The sequence below is a fragment of the Erythrolamprus reginae genome, chromosome 2 (assembly GCF_031021105.1).
Source record: "Erythrolamprus reginae isolate rEryReg1 chromosome 2, rEryReg1.hap1, whole genome shotgun sequence".
NCBI classification, from domain to species: domain Eukaryota; kingdom Metazoa; phylum Chordata; class Lepidosauria; order Squamata; family Dipsadidae; genus Erythrolamprus; species Erythrolamprus reginae.
In genome coordinates, this window is record NC_091951.1 from 212,731,469 (window position 1) to 212,757,050 (window position 25,582).

The 25,582-nt window shown below is 40.4% G+C and overlaps 1 protein-coding gene across 6 annotated transcripts in view; it reads right to left on the reverse strand.

Moving 5' to 3' along the window:
• Window positions 1-891: 891 nt before the first annotated feature.
• ILVBL (ilvB acetolactate synthase like) overlaps window positions 892-25,582 on the reverse strand; it is a 299,349-nt gene continuing 274,658 nt past the window's right edge. For 4 of the 6 annotated variants that reach the window (XM_070741655.1, XM_070741653.1, XM_070741651.1 and 1 more), the window contains exon 17: window positions 892-2,204. In XM_070741655.1, the coding sequence (XP_070597756.1) occupies window positions 2,026-2,204 (179 nt within the window). In that variant the 3' untranslated portion in view covers window positions 892-2,025. Of the gene's footprint in view, window positions 2,205-22,012; window positions 22,473-25,582 lie in introns of those variants that run through there. The other 2 variants (XM_070741654.1, XM_070741656.1) reach the window with 1 other exon arrangement.

Genomic DNA, 25,582 nt, shown 5'->3' on the forward strand with positions numbered 1-25,582 from the left:
TGCCGGCAAAAGTAGATTTTTAAGGCTTTGCGAAAAACCAGGAGAGAGGGGGCAGTTTTTTCCCCTTGGGAAAGTCTGGGTTATTTTCTTCTTGTCTCCCCCTTCCAGGAGGAGGATATGAAATTGATTGCTCAACAATCAATTTCTTAGCTAGTAAGGAAATAACATAAATTTAAATAACATAAATTTCCTCACAGTATGCCCTGAACATGCATGCGGATCTATGCTACGTGATTGTCCATGGAGCTCTAATCACCAACATCAAGGAAATCATTATAATAAAACATGTATTGGGATAGTATTCCAGGTACTCTAACAATTATTTTTCCTAATATTTTGCCATAGGGTAATCAACCCACTTTCATAACAGCAATATTCATATTTTAATAAGAAATAAAGTAATGTTCAAAAATAACAAAAACTGCAGTGAATAGTAGTCCTATGAAACATATATATTATCCATCAAGAGGTCATCCAGTTTATAGCAAACTAGAATTAGAAATCAGAATTCTAACCTGGAATGACTCTAGGGCAGTGATTTTCAACCTTTTTTGAGCCACGGCACATTTTTTACATTTACAAAAGCCTGGGGCACACCACCAACCAAAATGACACAAAATGATACTCTAACACAGTACATATTATACATATAGTTAATAATATAGTTTCTAAATGTATTTATACTCATTTAGTGTGAAACCTGGGCCTGTTTCAATGAACACAAAAGGGATATCCTGGCAGGAATGGTAGTTTGGGGACACATGTTTAATTTCCCCACGGCACACCTGACCATGTCTCAAGGCACACTAGTGTGCCGCGGCACACTCTTTGAAACACACTGCTCTCGGGGCCTATAAGTGACAGTAAAAGAAACATAGACATACCAAAATATTAATTTTACAAATGTTAATTTTAATCTTAATTATATTCAAAACATTGGCAAACATTTACTGCAACGCAATCAAGAACTACTTGATTAAATTCCACTAAATTTGGAAGATGTGATTCTGTGTAGATTTATTTCAGTGTCCCTTTCAGAGCAAGCTATCTATATTGAAATAGCATACTTCTATAGAAAAATAATTGAAGGTTGTTAAGTGGATTTTATTTGATATTCAATTTTTCTTGTATAAATTCTTTAAAGCACACTATAAAAATATATAAATCATTAATAGAATCTGAGTAAACTACAAATATGTATCACATTATATATTAAGTTACATCAACTGATATCAAAATACTTTGGGAATTAAGAGCTAAAATGTCAAAATATGCAAAACATAATTAGAAAGGTCTAACAAAATTACTCTCAATTTAGTCAAGGTATATTACATTTTTTTTTTAAATTCAAAGATCATTTACTCTATTTCAAAGATCATTTACTCTATTTCAAAGATCATTTACTCTATTTACTCTTCCAGGTTTAATAAATAATCCAAAGGAGAAAATAAAACTGAGTTTGTTCATTTAAGTTGCTTTGATAATTATGCTTAATTTTTCCCAGCTAAACTTCAAAAAGTAATTTGACATATTTTAAACTACAACTTAAATTCTAATATAGTTTGAATATATGGCTACACATTTGGTATCTTGATTATTCACTGATATTCCCACTATCATTCTATTCTTATTAATATTCTCCTGAAAAATAGATTTTTGTCAAAATGTAAAATAATTAAATTTCCTCCTTACCCACCCATGCTTTTTCCATTAGATTTAGACATTTTTTTTCTGATTGGCAAGTCAGGATCAGTCAATGTGGGTTACCAAGCTAAATGTACTATAATAGCAAAAAGGAAAGAGACACCAAATTAAAGCGACTTTCACCAACAAAAACAGAAGCAAAGTGAGACAACAGAATAGATATTGGCAGAAGGCATCAAAGCTTACTGTTAAAAATAGCTAGCGATTCTGGCTCTCCGGGTGACCCAACCCCTAGCTTAATGACAATTCAACAAAACCAGAGCCTTCATGCGAAGCAGAGGTTCTACTCTTTATGTAACTCTCAGGTACTGCAGCCACAGCCTACATAGCAATGGAGCCTTCACGGAAGGTTGTTTTCCCAATCAATGCATTGAGAAGAATGGGCTGTCCACTCCTGCATTTGGATTGTGCTGTCCGGATGATGTCATCCATTTGGTCCTCATTCTTGCGTGTGAGCAACAAACCTTTCCCTCCTAAACCTTCCACCACCATATGGTAATCTGCAAAGAAAAAATAATCATTCATCAATATAGGAGAAAGTATGCTTTATGCAAATCCCACAAGGAACCTTCTTGCTAAAAAATTATATTGGGAACCAAATTGGCAACAGCCCTCTCCTCGACAAGCTTTGCTGCAGCAGGTCAACTTTAAGTATCTATCCACAATAACATTATAACATCTAACTTTTATTAGAGGTTTTAAGCATTGCGTAAAGGGAGAAAGGAATTGTGCATGTTTTTTTTAAATACAGTACAATACATGATACCAGGGAGGGTGAGGAAGCTGGACATAGTCTCTCTTATTGGCTGCCTCATTTAGTGACAATTCAAAGGGACCGTTGAACTTACCTGAACGGTCTTCTCAGTGCACTGCAAGGAGAGTCCAACTTGGGTGATGCTTCAGCCTTATTGGTTAGGGACTGTGTTAAATTAGCATAATTAGCTCCGCCCTGTAGCTACCACCAATAGCTCAGTCAATAAAAACGAAGTAGTGCAAAAAACACAACTTTATTAACCAAACTATAAACAAACTATGCCCCTGGGCCAAATGGCTGGGTGGATTTGGACTCTCCTTGCAGTGCATCGAGAAGGCCGTTCCTTCTCTAATACACTGCTGCGGACAGTCCAACATGGGATATACCCAAGATCAAGATGACAAGGTGGGAGAAGGCTGGACCAGGTGCGCATTCATTTCACACACCCTCTGCAGCACTCTTCGACCAAAGGCTGTGTCCGCAGACCTGAACGAGTCCAGTCGGTAAAGGTATTTAGTGTGGCGCAGGTGGCTGCCTGACAAATGTCAAGAGAAGCCTGTGTAGCCCAAGCCGCGGAAGTTGCCACACTCCTCGTAGAGTGGGCAGCAATGCCAGATGGAACAGGTAGTGATTGAGATTCATAAGCTGTCACTATGCAGGATCTAACCCAACGGCTAATCGTTGAAGATGTCACCTTGGCACCCGTTGAAGAAGGCAAGAAGGAAACGAACAGGACTTCCATTCTGCGGAATGATTTGGTTCGGCAAATATAGATCTTTAAAACTCGTCGAACATCCAACTTGTGCCAGTGTAGCTCCAACGGATGTGTACCATGTGAGCAAAAGTCTGGCAGTATGAGTTCCTGGGACCTGTGGAAGAGAGTATTGACCTTTGTCAGAAAGGTCGGGTCTAGCCATAATACTGCTTTGTCCGGGCAGAATATGCAAAGGTCCAGACGGACCGACAGGGCCGAAAGTTCGGACACCCTCCTGATAGACGTAATGGCCAGCAAGAAGGCTGTCTTGAACAACAAGAGCCCCAGAGGGATCTGATGCAAAGGTTCAAATGGTGATCCCGTCAGTGCATGTAGCATCAATGGTAGGTCCCATGTGGGGTATCTGTGCACCGCAGGCGGAACCAGGTTGGATCCTCTCTTGAGGAAATCCCTGACCCAGGGATGATGGGCCATGGACTTCCAGTTGTAAATTTAATGATGGTGGAGAGAGCGGTGACCTGCCTGCACAGGGTATTAGGCGCTACCCTTTATCAAGTCTGCCTGTAGAAAGGCTAGCAGAGTTCCCAATGACGGAGACTGCGGTTCCACCTCTAGGTCACTGCAGAATTGGCAAAAGGCCGCCCAGGTGGCCTGGTAGATCCTAGTAGTGGATGGACAACATGCAGCTTGTATTGTAGAGATAACGTTTTCCGGCAGAGATGCTCGCCTCATGCGGTCACCCTCAAGTGCCACACGGCAAGTTTCCACCACAGTGGATCCAGGTGAAACACTGAACTGTGGCTGAGGGAGACTCGATGGCTCGGGATGCGCTATGGTGGAGAAAGTGCCAAGTCCATCAAGGCCAATATGGGGCGACAAGAATGATTTCTGCCTGTTCCAGAAGCAATTTGGTGATTACCCTGGGAATGAGGCACATAGGAAGGAAGGTGTAGAGCAAACCCGCTGGCCATGGGGCTCTCAGTACATTGACGTCCTCAGCTCCAGGAGACGGGAACCGGGAGAAAAAACATGGCAGTTGTGCGTTCTGAGGCGTGGCAAACAAGTCCACTTGTGGTACACTGAATCTGCTGGTAATGTCGTGGAAAACCTCCGTGCACAGGCACCATTCCGCCAGGTCGAGTGTAGACCTGCTCAGCCAATTGGCCTGTACACTGGAAGTCCCTGAAATATGTTCGGCTCGCAGAGAGGCTAAGTTTGCCTCTGCCCAGGTGATCAGGGTCTCCGCCTGCTGCATCAATCTGTCCGACCTCGTCCCACCTTGATGGTTTATGTGGGGACGAGTGGCCACATTGTCTGTTAGAATAAGTACGTGTCTTCCCTGTACCTGATTCTGGAAAGCTCGTAACTCCAAAAACACAGCTCTCAGCTCCAGGAAGTTGATATTGACCTCCACCAAATCTGTGTCCACAGACCCTGTGATACCTGGGAGTTGGAATGGGCACCCCAATCCGTCAGGCTTGTGTCCATGGTGATTACAACCTCTTGTTGCATCAGGAACGGGGAGCCCCGTAGAAGTGTTGATGACTGTTGGGACTTCCGGGTCATGCTTCGATCGCGCCGGATGGAAAAAGACATCACTCCGTCTTCGTTTCTTTTTCCCTGCTACACGGCGCGTTTTGTGTTTTTGTTTGAGCCCAGAGGGCTCGATATAGAACAGGGGGTTTCCCGGGTCCCTAGGGGCAGATCGCCACTGCCCTGAAGGGTAGGGAAAGCCCCACAGCTGTAGTATGGAGAACTGCGCCCCAGCAGCCGCGGGTACGTGGTCATAGCGATCGGTCTACGGATGTCTACAAAAAGCAGATCTACAGAAAAGAAGAAAATAAAAGCACATACAAGGTAAAATTTTGGTAACTAATACCTGAAAAGTGAAGATCCTGAACTTAAAAGGCAAAGTAAAAAAAGTTTGTTACTCTGAGTGAAATCCTTCCACAAAAATAAGATATGGCTGGACCTACTTTCTTTTGTTCTTTTGCTAGACTGCTTGTCTTGCAAAGAAAAAAGTGACGTTTTTATATTCTAATTATTATATATTGACTCTGGACTTTAAAATTTTCAAATATTTGGATTGATAACCCTAATGCATTATCTACATTTTATAAATGATTGGAATGAAGGAACTCCTATGAACCTATTTAAGATTTGACAAACTTTTAACTGGATTAATTCAGAAGAAATTGTGGCAAATGGTCTAAATTTCCTTTTAATGAATTTTATCTTGATGGATTAAATTTTTGAATTTTTTATTTCTTTTTAATTGGACTGCATTTGAAATTTTTAATTAAGAAAATAAAGAAGAATAAGATTTGCATTAATTTGGAAGTATCCATTGAAGGACTATTTTACTGATGACAAGAGCATAAGGATCAAATTAAACGAGATGGACTAGAGACTTTTTTCACTTTATTTTTTTCCAATTCTATATTCTCCAATTTTTATATTAGTAGTACAACTACTTTTATATACTTTCTTCACACAATGGAAAAGATCAGAGATATTGAGATTGAAACTAATACCTGGGCAGGCCATAATCAGTTAGTTATATATTGGACAGGTAAGAGAAAAGTAAATAACTGGTCAATGAATATAAACATATTACGTGACCTTGAATATAAAGAATGGATAGAGAAAGAATTGGAGGCCTTTTTCAAAATAATTAAAAACAATGATACTACCCCACAAAACCTTTGGGATACAACAAAGGCATATATACATGGGCTAACAATTTCTTATATGGCAAAAAAGAATAAAGAGAAGAAGTTGCAATATCAGGGGTTAGAGGATGAATAGAAAAAACTAGAATTAGAAATGCAAAAAGATGAACATGATAATAAAGTTAAAAATCAGAGGTATTAAAACATAAAATAAGGTTGATAGAACAAGAATCAATGGTGGAACAAATAAAAAGAGCAAAACAAGAATATTTTGAACATGCAAATAAACTAAGAAGATGGTTGGCATATAAACTCAGGAAAGAAAGAAAAAACAAAATTATCAAAAAAATAATAGATAGCAAAGGTGTAATAAGACATAAAATAGATGAAAAAAAGGAAATGGCATTAGAATTTTATAGGAAACTATATGGAAAAGAAGAAATAAAAGAAGATTTAATTTTTGATTATTTAAGTGCTATAGATTTACCGGCATTAACAGAAGACCAACAACAAAAATTAAACAAATCTATTACAGAAATAGAATTACAGCAATCTATTAAAAAACAGAAAAATAATAAAGCTACTGGTCCAGATGTGATACCAACAGAATTTTATAAATTAGATATTGAAATACTTTCCTCAAATATGTTAGAAATATTTAATCAAATAATAACAGATGGTAAATTACCAAAAACATGGACAGAAACTTTAATAACATTAATACATAAAGTGGGAACTGGGAAGGAAAAAATTGAAAATTACAGACTGATATCATTATTAAATGTAGATTGTAAAATTTTTATATCAATATTTGCTACTAGGTTTAAAAACATTATAAATGGAATAATACATGAAGACCAGAATGGATTTTTACCATGTAGACAAATTAAAAATAACCTAAGAACGATAATAAATACCTTAGAATATTTTGAACAACATCCTGAAAAATAAATGGCACTTATATTCTTAGATGCCAAAAAAGCATTTGATAATGTAGATTGGACCTTTATGAAAATACAATTAAATAAGATTAAAGTGGGAACCAAATTTTTCAATATAATTGATGCCATATATTCTAATCAATCAGCTAGAATTATAATAAATAATGAGCAAACAGGAAAATTAGAGATACAAAGAGGAGTGAGACAAGGATGTCCAATATCACCATTATTATTTATTTTAACATTAGAGGTGTTACTAATAAAAATAAGAGCAGAAAAGGAAATAAAAGGGTTGAAGATTAAAAAAGAAACATATAAAGTCCAAGCCTTCGCGGATGATGCAGTTTTTATAATAGAGGATTCTCTAACATCAATTTTAAAGTTAATAGATTTAATAGAAGAATATGGGAAAGTTGCAGGTTTGAAAATTAACAAGGAAAAGACGCAGATACTCACAAAAAATATGACGGTCACAGACAAAATATCTCAAAAATTTAACAAATATGAAAGTAACAAAAAAGGTGAAATACCCGAGTATATGGATTACCTCCAGAGCTACATCTTTAAAAAATGATAATTATATAAAATTTTTAGGGCAAATTAAAAAGGATTTGGAAATATGGAACAATTTACAGCTATCTCTAGTTGGAAGAATCTCCACAATTAATATGAATATCCTCCCTAAAGTATTATTTCTTTTCCAAGTTATCCCAATCAATCCTGGACCAATTTTTTTTAAAGAATTAAATAGAGTTGCAAAAAAATTTATATGGAAGAGCAAGAAACCAAGAATAAAACAAAGTTCATTAGAAAACCGTAAAGAAAGAGGAAGCCCTGGCCTCCCTAATTGGAAGTTATATTATCAAACCACCGCCTTAACATGGATAAAAGAATGGTTAACTCTTGAAAATCGAAGATTACTTATCCTAGAGGGCCATGATTTAATGCTAGGCTGGCATGCCTTTATATGGTATGAAAAGTTTAAAACCCACTCATACTTTAAAAGTAATATTATTAGGAAAGCATTAATAGATGTTTGGAATGAACTTTTTAGTAATGCCAGAATGGATTTCACCAATAGAAGCCATTTCGCACCCAAATATTTTAAAAGATGGTAAGATATGGAAATATAGATATCTATTGGACAATCAATTAAAATTAAGAACTAAACAAGAATTGCATGAGACAGGCATTGATATAGATTGGTGGCAGTATGTACAGATCAACTCTAGATATCAAAAAGATATTAGAACTTTTATTTTAAAAAAAGATAATAACATACTTGGGAAATTATTGATTCAAAACCAAGCGAAATTAATTGGGAAGTTATAAAAATACTTAATAAATTAAAAAACGATAGGCTGGATATTGAAAGATAACATGATTAGCTGGTGTAAAAATTTTGGAAAAGAAATAAATTTGGAAACATGGGAAAAGGTATGGATATATAACTGGAAATCAGTTTCTTTTAAAGAAAACCAAATTAAGATGTTTTAAAGATAGCATCTTCCACCATACAGGATTTTAAAGATGTTCCCTAATACTTCTCCTATTTGTTGGAAATGTAAAAAAGAAATCGGTACATATTTTCACACATGGTGGACCTGCCCTAAAGTTAAGATCTACTGGAACAAGGTAGAAAAATGGTTAAAGGAAATAACGAATAAGAAGATTAAAAAGAGCCCAGAATTCTTCCTATTAGGCATTTGTGATACCAAATATAAAAAAGAAATATACTATTTAATAATTCATATCGTAGCGGCAAGAATTACATTTGTGCAAAAATGGAAAGAAAAGGAAATACCAAAAGCCGAAGATGTATTTAAAAAAATTATGGAATGTGCAGAATTAGATATGATGACAAGACGGTTAAATAATCAAATGGAAACAGAGTTCTATAAAACTTGGGAGAAAGTGTATAATTGGTGGAATGTTAAAAAAGATTACTAATAACATATAAATAAATTCTATAACATTTGAATTTATTAAATTAAATAAATGATATATTGAAATTTTAAGGATAAGTTATTAACCTTATTAATGGATCTCAATTATTTTAATCATAACGTAAAGGTTGAAGTAGATGTTATAGTATACAGTAGTAGTATATTAAGAAATTTAAAGGATAAGGTTCCCTGCTTGATTAACTGACTTTAATTATTTTAATTATATTGTTAAAATAGAAATAAAGAAGTAAATTGTATAATCATACAGTATAGTAGTATATTAAGAAATTTTAAGTATAAGTTTTTTGTTTAATTAATTGATTTAAATTATTTTATTTTATTTTTATTTTTTTTAAAAGTTTTTTATTACATATATACTCATTTAAACAAGATAAATGTTTTACATCATATATTGATACAAAGCCAAATCAACACATGACAGACAAACAAAACAAACAAAAACAAACAAACAAACAAACAAAGGGAATTCTTAAAATGTAGTTACTTATTTAAGTACATTGATAGCAATATCTATTCACTTAGCGTATTATATAGTATTTGCACTTATATTCCCTTTAGGAGGTAAGTTATGAATGATTTTTGATTTTAAATTATTTTCTGGTGAAGCGTGTTGTAACCTCAGTATTTACCATTTTCTCTTGTAGGTTGTCACTATTCTTTAAATCATTTATTTTTTTTCTTATCCGCCTTCTTTCATTCATGTTTAATTTCTTTAAGATCATACAAATCTTTCTTTATAAAGAGGTTTTTTGTATATATATCTTTTATAATTTTTCCTATGTAATAAAAAGGATATAAAGTATTGTTAGTCTTGTGTTTTCTTTTGAGTTTTATTTCTTCTCTTGAACCAATTATAAAGGTGTTTCCAGATTTTATCATGTTCGGAGTCTTCTTTGTTTTTTAATTTAATTGTTAGTGCATCTGATTCAGCACAGTCTAAAATTTTTTTTATTATCAAATCGTCGTCTGGGGGTTCGGGTTGCTTCCATTGTTGGGCTATTGCTATTCTAATTGCTGTCAATATATGTATTAATAGATAATGTTTGTTTTTATCTATTTTTGGTCTATGATTCCAAGGAGAAAGGCTTCAGGTTTTTGGTTATTTTCATTTGTAGTATCGCTTCAATCCAATTCTGCATTTTAATCCAAAAATTTTTAATTTTTGGGCAGGTCCACCAAATGTGGTAATAGGTCCCCATTCTTTTACATCTCCAGCATTTCGGATTTATTCCTTTGTACATTTGTGCTAGTCTTGCTGGTGGGAGGTGCCACCGGTAGTACATTTTATATATATTTTCCCTAAAAGCTGTTGACCTCGTTAATTTATAGTTTTTGGTCCAGATTATTTCCCATTTGTCTAAATTTATACTATAACCAAAATTTCTGCCCCAACTGTGTATGTTATTTTTAACAATATAGTCCTCCATTTTGTAATGTAACATATATCTATATATTTTGGAAATCATTTTCTTATCCTGGCCTAAAATTATCTTATCTAATTCTATCTCTTTTATTTGTATCTCTTTTCTTTTCCCTTCTTGATATTTTGATTTAATTACATTGTATGTCCACCAATCAATTTTTATTCCAATTTCTTCTAATTCTTCCCTTGTTTTTAATTCCCCGTTTTTTCTAATGTTTAGTAATAGTTTAGCATTTTGTTTAGCTCTCTCGAATTTGGGTATACTGTCGCCTCTAAGCTGGAATACCATTTTGGAATTTGGTGATAATACATTTCCCCCCCCCCCAGGTTGTGTATAGTGAATTCCTAATTATGTGCTGTCTGAAGTAACTATGTGTTTTTTCTTTATTCTCCCATAAGATAGCATGCCACCCAATTCTCATATCGTGTCCTTCTAGTATTAATAATCTTTTGTTTTCTAGTTTAAACCATTCTTTCAGCCAGTCCATAATCGATGCGTTGTAATATGTTTCAAAATCAGGTAGCCCAAATCCTCCCTGTTTAATATTATCTTGCATATATTGAATTCTGATTCTAGGTTTTTTCCCAGTCCAGACAAATTTTGTAATCATTCTGTTCAATTTTTGAAAGAAGCTTTTTTTTTAATATAATTGGGATCGTCCTGAATAGGTATAATATTTTGGGTAAGATGGACATCTTAATTGTTGATATTCTGCCTATGAGTGAAATAGGCAGTTTATTCCATTTTTCTAGTTTCATTTTTATTTCTTTTATTAGAACCGTATAGTTATCTTCTTTTATTGTAGTTGCTTTTGCCGTTAGTTTTATTCCCAAATATTTAACTGTTTTTACTATTTGTAGGCCTAATTTATCTTCTAATGTTTTCTTCTCTGTATTTGTTAAATTTTTTTGTCAATATTTTAGTTTTTTGTTTGTTAATTTTTAGTCCTGCTACTTTGACAAATTCAGTAATCTCCTTTAATAAAATTTCGCCTGATTCTATAGGATCCTCTATATTGAATACTAAGTCGTCGGCGAAAGCCTGGATCTTGTATTCCTGTCCCTTCAAATTCAACCCTTTTACATTTTTATTTGACCTTATCTGTTTTAATAAAATTTCTATGGCCAGGATGAATATTAATGGGGAAAGCGGACATCCCTGTCGTACTCCTTTTTCAATTTTTATGTTCTGCGTTAATTGACCGTTTATTATGACTTTTGCCGATTGTGTAGAATATATCGTCCTGATTGCTCTTACAAATTTTTCTTTAAATTTCATTTTGATCAATTGATTAATAAAAAAGTTCCAATTCAAATTACCAAATGCTTTTTCTGCGTCCAGGAATATTAAAGCCAAATTTTTTCCTGGGTTTGCCTCGTAATGTTCTAGAATATTTATTATGTTTCTCAAATTATTTTTAATATTTCTGTTTGGTAGGAAACCGTTTTGATCTGGATGTATTATTTCATTGATTATCCCTTTGAACCTTTCCGCTAATATTGTCGTAAAAATTTTGTAATCCGAATTCAGCAATGCAATTGGTCTGTATTGTTTTATCGAGTGTCTTTGTTCTGGGTCCTTTGATATTAATGTTATTAACCCTTCTTTCCAGGATTCAGGCATTGCTCCTTTATCTAGCACTTCGTTTAGCATCTGTAACAGTAATTTTTTGACTGGCTCGTGAATTTCCTTGTAAAATTCAGCTGGTATTCCATCTATTCCTGGGGTTTTATTATTGTTTTGTTTTTTGATTGCTAACTCTAGTTCTGTCATAGTTATATTTTTGTCCATCCTGTCTATGTTACTCTCCGATATTTGAGGTAGTTCGATCTCGTTTAAGTACTGGTCTATTTCTTCTTCTTTTATATCATCTTTCCTATATAGCTGTTGAAAGTAGTTTTGAATTACAGTATCTTTTTTTTTTCTCTTCTATGTCAATTTGTTTTTCTCCCCTTTCATCTTCTAGTTGTTGGATATATTTTTTCTCTTTCTGTTTTTTAATTTTATAGGCAAGCCACCTGCCCGGTTTGTTTGCATGTTCAAAGTAGTTTTGTTTTACACTTTTAATTTTTTGGGCTACTTCCTCCTGCACTATCAAGTTTATCTTATGTTTAATTACATCTCTTTTTTCTTTTAGTTCCACTTTTTTTGGATCTTTTATCCACTCGGCTTCTATTTGTTCTAGTTCTTTTTGGTTTTCTCTCATCTCTTTATTTTTATCTTTATTTTTTTTACTAGTGTATGCAATTGTTATCCCTCTAATATAAGCTTTGGTTGTGTCCCATATGTTTTGTATAGTTGTATCTTCGTTCCAATTTTTTTCTAGAAAAATATCTAATTCTTTATTTAAAAATTCTTTATATTTGTTTTCTTGTATGGTTTTTGTATTCATTGTCCATCTTTTTTTTTTAGTTTGATTCCCTCTAATTATGATGCTTACTGGGTTGTGGTCTGCCCAAAAGTTGGGTTCTATTTCTGCTGATATTATCTCTTGTTGTAACTCTATATTTGTCCATATCATGTCTATTCTGGACCATGAGTTGTGGGGGTGTGAATAGTACGTATACTTACATTCATCTCTGTGTCTTTCCCTCCATGTATCTTTTAGTTTGAATTCCTCTATAATATGTTTGAGTTCTTCTGGTAGTACTTTTTTCTTTTTACTCTTTTCTTTACCCTTATAGTCTTTATCATAATCTATTATTATATTAAAGTCCCCAATCACACAGATATTTCCTTTTTCAATTTTTATTATTTTTTGATACAACTTTTTATAAAAGCATTTTTGATCTTTATTGGGGGCATAAATCACAATTAGGTTTGGGTTTTTTTGGTTAATTTCAATTTCTAAAATGAGTATTCTACCCTCTTCATCACTATCAATTACTTTCGGATTTAGCCAGCTTTTAACATATAGTGCAATTCCTCTTTTTTTTCGTTTGCAAGTGATGTAAATAGCTTTCCCAATTTCGGGTATTCCAATACTTTCTTATCCTTTTTTTTAACATGGACTTCCTGAAGGCATATTACGTCTAAATTTTGTTTTAATAATTTTGTAAATATTTGTCCTCTTTTTTGAGGAGAGTTCAATCCATTTATATTCACCAAGAATAATTTAATTTCTTTGTTCATTCTTTGTCAACTATCTTGCCCTTTTGCTGCTTCTTAGTTCTCTGTAGTTTTCTGCTTTTTCCTCTTTCCCTTTACTAATCTTATCTGTTCTTTCTTCCTCTATCTCTCCCTCCTCCTGGCTTGTTGTCTCTAATTCTGTGCTGCTTTCCCCTTCTTTTTTCAGATGTTCTAAAATAAATTTATCTGCTTGTTCTAATGTTTCTATATTTATTTTCTTCCCCTTCCATGTTACCATCACCCCTTCTGGGACTAACCATCTAAATTGTATCTCATTTTTTATTAATTTGTTTGTAAAGTAATGATAATCCCTCCTTTGTTCCCTAATTCTTTTTGGTATTTGTTTCAGTACAATAATGTCCTTTCCTTTATACGATAGGACCCCCCCTAGTATTCCTGTATATCTCATCTCTCAGGGTTTTTTTGGTGAAACTGATGTGGACCTCTCTGGGGAGTTGGTGGCGGCGTGCGTAGTTGGTTTGCACTCGATATACCTCGTCTACATGGTTAATTAGTTCGTTTTCATTTATTTTTAATTCTTCAGCGAAAAGTTCCACTGCTGTCGCAAACAGATTTCCCCCTTTTTCTTCGGGTATGTTTTGTAATCTAAGGTAAAAAGAGGCTTTTTCTAATTCCAATTGGGCGATGGCCCCTTCCAAATCTTTATTTACCCTTCTGAGTTGTTCTTCGTTTTTGGTTAGTCTTAATTTATTCGCTTCGGTTGTCTCTTCCACCTGCTGTATTTTAATTTCCTGTCTGTCTACTGTTTTTTTAACACCCTCTATTATATTATTAAATTTGGCAAAATTTTCCTTTACTTCCTCGAATTTTTTTTGTGTCTCTTGGTGGTTTTTAATTATAGTTTTTTGGGTTTGATTAGAGGTTTCTTGTTGTTTTACCATAAATTCTTGAATTTTGTCTAAGGAGTTTTGTAGGCTTTGTAATGAGGGGACCTGATCTTTACTCTCTCCTGTAGCGATGTCGGATGTCGAAGAGGATTTCTGCACAGCTGGTGATAATAGAGTTAAATTACTCCTTTTCATCGATTTTATTAATGTTTGTTGGGTTGCCATTTGTAATAAATTTTGTATATATTAATATTTTAACCCTCTAATAATCAATTCAATGTCTAGTCAGCCTAGTCAATATCTAATCAATCAATCAAATTAATTCTATAACAGTCAATTCAATATATAGCCAATCAATCTATACAAATAATTTTGCAAATTAATATAGCATATATATCCAACACAAATAAAAATAGAGAGAGGGGTATTGTCAGTATACTTAATAACTAATAAGTCATAAAGTGGGAGGGGGGAACAAGATGTCAAGATGAATAAATCTAATAGAAAGGGGAGAAATAGTAATTTCAATTATTATAAATGTTTCAATACTTAATCAATATTTAATGTAACTTAACCTATCTTATTCTAACTTAAATTTGATATTTGATACTTAATATTTAATACTTAATGCTTTAATACTTAATACTTAATCAATATTTAATATACAATTAATTAGTTAATGGTTAGGTAGCTAATAGTTAAATAGTTAAATAATTAAATAAGTCAATCCTTGATTCCTTATAGAATATTATATATAAAAGTTTTTTAGGAGTAAAGGTCTAAGTAATGCAGATATAATATAGATTCAGCAAGACATTACATTATTTTAATTATATTATTAAAATGAAAATATAGAAGTAGATGTTATATTATAGTAGTATATTAAGAAATTTTATGGAAAAGTTTTTAGTATATTCGAACTGACTCCAATTACTCAAATTACAATGTTAAAAAGGAAACATTGAAGAAGATGTTATAATATAGTAGTATGTCATGAATTGTTTTTCTGTATTGATCTAAATCACAATTAGACTTTTTTTCTGTATTAGCAAGACTTCTATGCTTAGCAGAGCAATGGTAGCTCCTTTAAATGTTAAATGTTGTTTGTATTGTTTGTCTTAAAGAAAAACTAATAAAAATATTTTTTTTAAAAAAGAAGTGTTGATGACTGCCACCAGGGGAGCGAATGTCTTGCCTACCTTGTGATGGTCACCAGGCAAATGGAATGGCTGGTGCAGCTTCTTTGAAACAGCAGGAGAAACCACTGTAGTAGCCTGGTGTGTAGGCTACTACAGGTGGGCCCAAGGGATAATGTCTATACAGGAAACGAATGTCCCTAGCACTTGGGAGAGGAAAGCTAGAGACATCTGTTGCCGATGCTGGAGAAGATGCATTATGCGTTGAATCTTTTGTCTGTGGTCGTTGGATAGGTAAACCTCACCCAAGCAAGTATCTATTATGGTGCCCAGATGTGGAAGGCACGTAGTTGGTTGCAAGTGACTCTTGGGGATGTTTATAGTAAATCCATGAGTCTGTAGAACTTGGATGGTAGTGTGAAGGTCCCTTTGTGCTTGCCTTGGGTTCCTGGACAGTATGATGATATCGTCCAGGTACGCCATAAGGTGCAAGGAATGGGTCCTCAGACTTGCCGTCAACATGTCCAGAAGCTTTGTGAAAGTTCTCGGTGCGGATGACAGGCCAAAGGGTATCACTCGGTACTGGAAGTGGTGGCCCTCCATACAAAATCTCAGATGCCTCCAATGATCGGGATGCACTGGTATGTAGAGGTACGCCTCCTTTAGGTCGATCGATATCAACTAATCTCCGCGTCTGATAGAGGATGGAGCGCAGGGAATGCATTTTGAACCTGTGGTATCTTACATACAAATTGAACTGCTTTAAATTGAGTATTAACCAGCATCCCTCTGAGACCTTGGGAACTACGAAGACAACTGAATAATACCCCTGCCCCTCTTGGTCCAGAGGAACCGTCTCTATAGCCCCAATGTCCAGCAGATGGGATACCTCCTGTGATAAGAGAGCTCTCTTCTGTGGGCAGAGGGTCAATGGGCACTGCAGCAACTGATGTGCAGGTGCGCAGAAGAAGTTGATATGGAGCCGCTGGGCTATGGTGGTCAGAGCCCAGGTGTTGGTTGAAGTAAACTCCCAGAGCCCAGGTGTCGGTTGAAGTCACCCCCAAATAAGGATATGGTCGTCTGAGTCACTTTTGCCTTCAGAATCCCTTCTGATTGTTTCCTTTGAAGGGCTTCCTATACTGCTGGAACTGTCTAGCTCTGTCGTTATATCTTCCTGTATTAAATCTGAATGACCCCTGACCATATCACCCCTGCGAATACGACCTTTGGGCTGGGGCAGTCGCCAAGGAATGGTCCCGCCAAAAGGGCTGTCGCTGGAAATAAGGCATTTGACGCCTGTCATATCGTCTGGCTGACTTGGGGAATACCTTCTGTTTATCTTTGTCCTCAATGAGGACTAAGTCCAGGGACCCTCCGAATAACGGCCCCTTGGAATGGTGCTGAGGCCAGGCGGCATTTTGACTTTGTTTCTGCCTGCCATGTTCGCAACCAAAGCAGGTGGCGAGAGGATAGAGTGGTGGCTATAGCTATAGAGGCAAATTTTGCAGCGTTCAGCGTTGCATCCGCAGAGAACTCTGAAGCCACAATCAATTTGCTTATATCTTGGCGAAGTGGTCTCTCCTCTGGCCCTAGTTTCTTGCAGTCACAAAATGCAGGCCCTGTTGTAGAAAGATGAGGCTAAACCACCCTCAAAGACCATGAGGCCATCTGATGAGTCTTCCGGATGAGATTCTCAGTCCTCTTGTCCTCTGGCTTCAGATCTTCGGCCAGTTCGGATAGCCGGCCAGTTCGGATAGGACCACCACGTTGGAGACCAAGCTCGCTACTGGCGGGTCGATGGCTGAAAACTGGAGGAGGTCTTCTATTTCAGTGTCAAATGAATATGATATGGCATCAGCCTCGACTTCAGGGAAGGGGGGGAGGAGTGGCTATTATAGGCAGGGAGAGCCTTTGCCTGCATAGACTCATTGCTCCAGAGATTGTGGGTTGTGAGTCCCTCCTAGTGAAGTTGGACTTAGGGGTTCAGGTGGGCTTGTTGCTCACGTACCTGCCTCCCAGCTGTGTGTCAACAGCCCTGCCTGTGCTGCTCGAGGAGGTAGCCGGGCTGGCGGTAGGATTCCCCAGACTCATTGTCTTGGGGGATTTTAACCTGCAGTCACTCGGCGAAACCTCTGGATTAGCACAGGAGTTCATGGCCACCATGACAGCCATGGACCTGACTCAAGTAGTACAGTAAAAAATAATCATCGGGGGGGGGCATTTGTGTGATTTCTTTAAAAGGGGGGATTTCGTGTGGTGGTCTGTTGGGGGCGCATGGGGGCTCCGTCGCTTAGGCTCCCCGCTCAACCTTGTCGGGGGTCGGCAGGGGCCCCCCTTCCGCCCCGGAGGCTTCGGCGGGGGCTCCCCCCACGGCCCCCGCGGGCTCGGGGGGCTCGGCTGGGGCTCCTCCCACGGCCCCCGCGGGCTCGGGGGGCTCGGCTGGGGCTCCTCCCACGGCCCCCGCGGGCTCGGGGGGCTCGGCCGGGGCTCCCCCCACGGCCCTCGCGGGCTCGGCCAGGGCTTCCTCCACCACCCAGGCGACCTTGGCTCGGCGCTTCCGACGCGACCAACATGGTATTCCTCTCTGAGCAATTGAGTAATGGTCTGACATTAAGGGGCTTAGAGGTGTTGCCTTTGTCATGGTGAGACCATTTTCTACTTCGGCTTGACTTCCTGGCTCCAATCCTTCCCCACAGGGAGGTGGAACCGATTAGGCAGTTCTGCCCCAGACGCCTGATGGACCCAGAGGGCTTTCAGAGGGCGCTTGGAGTTATCCCAGAGGCACTCATTCATAGTTCGGCAGAGTCTCTTGCTGAGGCCTGGAACAAGGCCTGGAACATTGCGCCATTGCGACCTCTCCGCGGCACTAGACCCCGTAGAGCTACAGGAGTTGAAACGCCAGAAGAGACGTCTAGAGAAGCAATGGATGAAGAGTAAGTCTGAATCCGATCGAACACTTGTAAGAGCTTTTATTAAGACTTACAAAGTGGTGCTCAAGGCGGCAAGATGCGTGTATCATGCCGCCTTGATTGCATCAGCGGAATCCGGCCCGGCCATTCTGTTTAGGGTGACCCGCTCCCAATGTTCCCTCTAATTTTTTTCCGGTGTGGGCGGAAAAGTATAATGTCTGAGCAGCAGTCCCATTGGGACTGGGCGGCATAGAATAAATAAATAAATAAACAAACAAACAAATAAATAAATAAATAAATAAAATTCCTTCTTTTTTATTAAAAGAAATTAATAATTAAAAAACCCCAAAATCTATTATTATTAAAACTAAAACAACCAGCAAAAACAAAAACATAACTATTAATAAAAACAGGTGAGGGCTGGGTTTTTTTCTCTCTGTTATTATTTAAGTGCTTTTACCATATGCTTTAAATCAAGTATCTTCCTCTCTCTCACTCTCTTCCTTCCTCTCTCCTCTCTCTCTTTCTTTCTTGCTCTCTCACTTTCTCTCCCTTCCTCTCTTCTCTCTCTCTTGCTTTCTTTCTCTCTTTCTCTCTCTCCCCTCCTCTTGCTCTCTCTCACTTTTTCTCACTTTTTCTCTCCCTCTCTTTCTATCTCACTTTGTTGCTCTCTTTCTCGCTCTCTTTCTCTCTCTCTCTCGTTCTCTTTCTTTTCTTTCTCTCTCTTGTTCTCTCTCTCTTGCTATCTCTCCCTCTCGCCCGCCTCTTTCTCTCTCTCTCTCTCACTCTCTCTCTTGTTCTCTCTTTCTCTCTCTTCCTTTCTTCTCTGCGGAGGCTGGCAATTTTTTTTCTTATTTTGAATGTTCTGGGTGGGCTGGCAGGGGAATGGGGCGTGTGCGCGCACGTGCACCGGACATTCCAAAGAACCCTCACCGGACTCCACTGTCATAAGGTTTTCTCCGAGCGCTCGCTGCCGCTGCAGCCACCGCTGCGGGAGGAGTCGGAGAAAGGGGTGGATTGGGCAGACGGGCGACAGCGGCGAGAAGTCATGGGCGCAAAGGGGCTGGAGGCACTGGGGGGTGGAGGCAGCTGCGGTCCAGCCTCCGCACTTTCGTCACTCCCCACCCCAAACTCCAATGCCTGGCTCCTTGCGCGGCCCTAGAAAAGTGTGTGTGGGGGTTGTTTTGGGCCTTAGAGGTCACTACCTGGTGCTGGTGCTGCCGGTGCCCTCCCGCTGTGCCCCAAAGGACACCTGGCGCCGCCCCCACCACGGAAGCTCCAGCTGGGCGGGGCGCTGCCGGTGCTGGTGCCTCTGACCTGGAGCTATTTTAAATGTTCCGGGTGGGCTGGCAGTAGGATGGGGGAGCGCACACGCACGCACGCACGCCTGACATTCCAAATCCTGCCTCCACTGTGAGAAGGACGCCTGCCCTGCCTCTCCTGTAGCCCTTTCGCTGAGAGCCTGGGACAAAAGCGCTCTTGGCGAAGGGACTGCAAGAGGGGCCGGGCGGGCGTTAGCGGCCAGATGAGGAGGATGAGAAGCTGCTGCAGCCAGCCCCAATCCCCCCCCTCCCTGGGTGCCTTCCAAAGGTCCCTGGAAAAAGGCAGGAGGTAGCAAGGAGGCGCAAGGACAAGCAGGCAGCTTGGTGGAGGGGAAGTGCTGAGGGGATCTCCTCCTTTCCCACCCCCGTGCTTCTCTCCCGCCCTGGCTTTTGCTTCACCCGGTGATTTCCCCGCAGTTTAAAAGGAGGCAAGAGGCGGCCTGGATGAAATTGCGGGGAAATCGTGGGGCGAAGTGAAAGCCAGGGCAGACTCGTAAAGGCGGGCTCGGGCTGCACGAGGAAAAAGAGGCGGAGGGAAAGAAGGCAACAGCGGCAGGACCCGCAGCTCGGTGGGCGTCTCCTCGCGGGACAGAACCCTCTCTCCTGTGCGCTAGCTTGAAAAAGGGACTATGGCTGCGAGAGCGCTTTCTCCAAGCACTTTGGGAATGCCTGCCCTGCCTCTACTGCAGCCCCCTTGCTGGAAGTCTGGGACGAAAGCGCTCCCAGCAAAGGGGCTGCGAGAGGGAAGGGGCGGGCATGACTGAAACGGACGGAGAAAGCCCTCTCTCGCAGCGAAAGCGCTCCCAGCCAGGGGGCTGCGAGAGAGGGCTTTCTCCGTCTGTTTTGGGAAAGCCCGCCCCGCCCTTCTCGCAGCCTCCTGGCTGGGAGCGCTTTCATCCCAAGAAGCCAAGGCCGCAGCCGCCGCGAGAGAAGTCTCGCCCAAGGCAGGAGGAGGAGAGGAGGCGGATCGGGCGGGCGGGGGGCAGGGCCGAGAGGCCAGGAGCGCGAGGGGGCCGGAGGCACCATGGAGAGGTGGGGCAGTCGCGGCTCCCTTCTACTGCCTGCGTCTCCCCGCCCGCCCCCCCCGCGGGCTGGCAGGGGGATGGGGAGCGCACGCCCGAGGAAAAGGCTGCGCGGGGGGGTATTTGGGAGCACGCGTGCGTGCACACATGCAGCTTACGGGGAACGGTGCCCGCTCCCTTCTTAACCAGGGGGGAGTTGGGGAGCCCTTACAGAGTAGTGCCGAGGATTTTAACACGTTTTTCGCTGATAAAATCACTTGGATCCAGGTGGACCTCGACTCCAATTGGATAACAGTCGACTGACAATGAGTCAGTGGAGGTGACTGGGGCCCGTACTTGTCCACCTGTCTGGGAAGAGTTTGATCTGGTGACACCTGATGAAGTGGACAAGGCCATTGGAGCTGTGAGTTCCGCCACCTATTTACTGGATCCATGTCCCTCCTGGCTGGTCTCCGCCAGCAGGGAGGTGACACGGAGCTGGGTCCAGGAGATTGTCAACGCTTCATTGGGAAGGGGGTCCTTTCCGGATCCCTACAAGGAGGCACATGCACCCCCTCCTCAAGAAGCCTTCCCTGGACCCAGCCATTCTTAACAACTATCGGCCAGTCTCCAACCTTCCCTTTATGGGGAAGTTTGTTGAGAAGATGGCGACACTCCAACTCCAACGGTCCTTGGAAGAAGCCAATTATCTAGGCCATCAGCAGTCAGGATTCAGGCCCGGCTACAGCACGGAAACTGCTTTGGTCGCATTGATGGATGATCTCTGGCGGGCCCGGGGGATGGGTTTATCCTCTGTCCTGGTGCTTTTGATACAATCGGCTTTTGGTGCTTTTGATACCATCGGCTTTTGATACCATCAACCATGGTATCCTTCTGCGCCAGCTGGAGGGGTTGGAAGTGGGAGGCACTGTTCTTCAGTGGTTCTCCTCCTACCTCTCCGGTCGGTTGCAGTCGGTGTTAATGGGGGGTTAGAGGTCGACTTCAAGGTTACTCCCTTGTGGGGTGCCTCAGGGGTTGGTCCTCTCCCTCCTGCTGTTCAATATCTACATGAAACCGCTGGGGGAGATCATCCAGAGGCATGGGGTGAGGTATCATCAGTACGCAGATAATACCAAGTTGTACATCTCCACCCCATGTCCAGTCAACGAAGCAATGGAAGTGATGTGCCGGTGCCTGGAGGCTCTTGGGGTCTGGATGGGTGTCAACAGACTCAAACTCAACCTGGATAAGATGGAGTGGCTGTGGGTTCTGCCTCCCAAGGACAATTCCATCTGTCCATCCATAACCCTGGGGGGGGGGAACTGCCCCCACCCTCCTTGCCTTTCGTAAACTCCTTAAAACCCACCTCTGCCGTGAGGCATGGGGGAATTGAGACATCTTCCCCAGGCCTATACAATTTATGTATGGTATGTTTGTGTGTATGTCTGCTTTAATAACGGTTTTTAAAAAAATGCTTTTAAATTATTAGATTTGTCTTGAATTGTTTTATTGTTGTTGTGAGCCACCCTGAGTCTACAGAGTGGGGTGGCATACAAATCAAATCAAATCAAATAAATAAATAAATAAACAAAAAACAAACAAACAAACAAATAAAATGTGTAGAATTTATGCTCTGTAGCCGAGGGGGCCTTGTACTGCTGCTGGATGCTGCCATGGACGCTTGACATTGTCCATAAATATTTGACATGGGGGAATATGGTTGGATTCTCTTTCCGTCTTCGTAAACAAATGCGCCGCTAGTTGGAGACTGGTCGACGCCTCCGATGCCTTGCTGCTGCCAATATCAGTTATTTGTTTGGCCTGAAAAATTTCAAACAAGGCTGGTTTGAATAGAGCTGTCATGACTGGTTGTTCAGTTGGAACCGCCTCGTATTCTGACCATTCGTTGTCAGGGTCACTGCCCAGATCCCTTTCCTCTGCAAAGGAGTCCTGCAATGAGAGAAATGGTATAAGTACTGTCCACAGATCCTTGCGAGATGTTCTGTTGGGCATCGAAGTGGGCATTTGCTGTGCTCCAACCGCCATTCCCTGAGAGTAGGCACTGACTGGCATTTCTTGGAATGTAGGTGGCATGGCCTGCCAGGGGTCCTGAGCAGTGCGGAGGCCCGCTGCAGTGGGGGTGAATGTAGCTGCGGGATTTTGCATCACTGGAAACCCCTGAATTGATTGAGGCCATGGCTGGGTACCCAGTATGGTGAGCTCGGGTCTGACAGATATGTCCGCTGCTGAGCCCATCAGTGGCTGGCAGTCTGTTGACAGGTCCCTGCTAGTAACCAAGGCCAAGGAACCTGAAATCCTCCCTGGAGAGGCAGGTGAAAGCAGTGGGCCGAAGACAGGGTGAGACGTTGATAAGGCCGGAGGCTGCAGGACGGCTGTCTCTGGATAGACTCCAGTTGGGCCTTCAAGGCCCTAATTTTCCGTTCTGCCTCCTTAAAAGCAAACGAAGATTGAGGTCTTTTTTTTCTCAGCAAAGATTTTTTTAATTTTTCTCTCCAATCACAATACAATAAAAAAATATACCAACATCAACAGATTGCTTTACAATAGAACAATTTCAGAAATTATGGTATGCAAATCCAATACTGCCTCCTTCACTTTTGATATCTGGATAAAATAAGCTGTTCAATTTTCTTATGTTATACAAATTTGCTATTAACTGAAACACCTTTTAAGCTCTACGAAATTTTTAATACCTCTAGATGAATAGGCTGTACTATTTCAAATTTCTCCAAATCTCTTCTATATCAATTTTCATGTTTAGTCAATAACCTTTATAAATTTATCATCTACCTTATCTATAGTTTACTGTATTCCATAATCACTAATTATCACTAAAATAAATTTCCTTTTTTTATGCATAAAAAAAAATTTTAACAGGGAAAAAGAAGACCCTCCAATAACCCACTGGAATCAAATTATATATATAGATCTGCATATCCAGCTCAATCATTATGCCCTACTATAATTTTAATTATCGCTGCATACCCAGCGGAATTCTCATGCCCTATTCTAATTGTATTGATCCCAATAAATAACAACAAAGCTTCCCCCTCTTTGATCCAAATTAGATTATAATTTTTTATAAATTCACCATCATTACAATACTTGTTTTTCTCTTTCTTATATGATAAAATCAAAGTAGTGGAAAGCTCTTTAAAATATATAGTCAACAATGTCTATTTTGTGTAAATATCATCTTTAAACAATATACCCATCATAATCCTCCTTATCTTCTAAATTAAGAAAAAAATCTCAATGTGAAAGCTTCTCAAATTGAAGATGGCGAATCCTCTTCTGAAACGGCATGCCATTTCCACAAGAACAAACGGGAACAATTTCGAAAGAAAAAACCATAATCCAAGTGAAAAACCAAATCAGCTCTGATCTAAAGTTCCATCTTTTTACAGCCTTTAATGCTCTTCAGAAAGAAGAGAGAATGTTAGGCATTTCACTGATTCCTGCTGCCACTATATGCCTCCATTCCCGAGCAGCTGCTATGTTCTATTTCCGGCTTTTCTGATCCCCATCGTAACAAATTCTCCAACAGATCTACTTAAATCCTTTTAGCCCTCCAAACTCACCAGCACACCGCCTAAAATTTCTTCACCTCGCCAATGCTGAAATTTTATTCCCTTTCCAGATGTTACCGGTCTTCTTCAATCTCCTGCGTTGCGTTGTTGACCACAGCTTGCATCGACACAGGCATTGCAGCCTGGCCGACTTCGCGCCACCACTAGCACGAGACCAGACTGGTTTGCCCAGCGGGGGTTTGCTGACCCCCAGCCAGACCCCCGGTAGCGTCCCCTACGTCTCCTCCCCTCCAGGGAGGATCGGGTCTGGTTCTTCTGAACGGAGACCCCTGGACAGTGGGGATTCAGAGCTACCCTCAGTGGAGCGAGGGCACCCCCTGTTGCCGCAGCCATTGACCCTGCCCCTCTCCGATTGAGAGGTCTTTGACTTGGGCTTTAAATTGTGCCCCTTGTCCTTGGATTTTGAGGTCCCAGAGATGCTAGGTGAGGTTTCAGAAGGAACTATGGTGGCTGGATAATTACTGTGAAGTGAAATATCTGTACTTCTTACTTCACCCCAGCTAGGCCCCTAATGATAGGCAAAACTCTTTAGGCACAGGCCCTCAGTACTATGTTCTGCTGGAGAACGCCACCCACACAATGCAAACACTACAAAATCTATTGTCTGAGGCAAGCCAAAATGGCGAATGCCTCCTTCCCACCAGAAACACCCCCAAAATGGTGGGTACAATGTTCTGATTCTGGGCTTTCCAAAATGGTGGGTGCTTTATATAGTTCCAAATGGTGGGCGTTTCCTTGCTGTCAGCGCAATCAAAGCAGTGCCGATCAGCTGTAACGCAGCTTGTGAAGTGCTCTGCTTGTTCCACACTGCCTCCAGAGCCGCCCTGAGCCAAAGGCTGCCTCAACCCTTGCTCGCTGTTCACCCCCCACCTCCCAATGCGGCTAATGAAACATCGCCGAAGGATGATCCTGGAAGGGAGGTGTGTGTGTGAAAGGCTCTCACGCTTGTTGAAAGGAACGGCGTCTGTCTTCCCTGGCCGGCATCGCACTGTCAGGGTATGGCCACGGAGGCCAGGGGCCCAACCCAGGCGAGCCTCAGACCCCTGGGCGATGCTCGCTGAGAGCAGAGGCCCTGAGGAGGTAAACAAAGGTGCAGGCTATGCCATGGAGGGCAGAGACCCTAGGTTTTCTGCTCTGGTTATGGATCCAAATCTGCAATTGAAGAAGAAGATAAACATCATTAAAATTTATCTAAGATTTACTTAAGATTTATTCCTTACAACAAGAGATAGAAAACTCTAATCCCTTCACTACGACTGAGTTTTTAAGACTAAGCTATTAGGGGTAGCTATAGGGTGGAACTAATTATTATGCTAATTTAACTCAGTCCCTAACCAATAAGGCTGAAGTATCATCCATGTTGGACTCTCCACATCAGTGCATTGGAGAATTTCAATGATACAGAACATAGCTTTGATATCAATCTTTATATTTACAGTCCATTGTAAT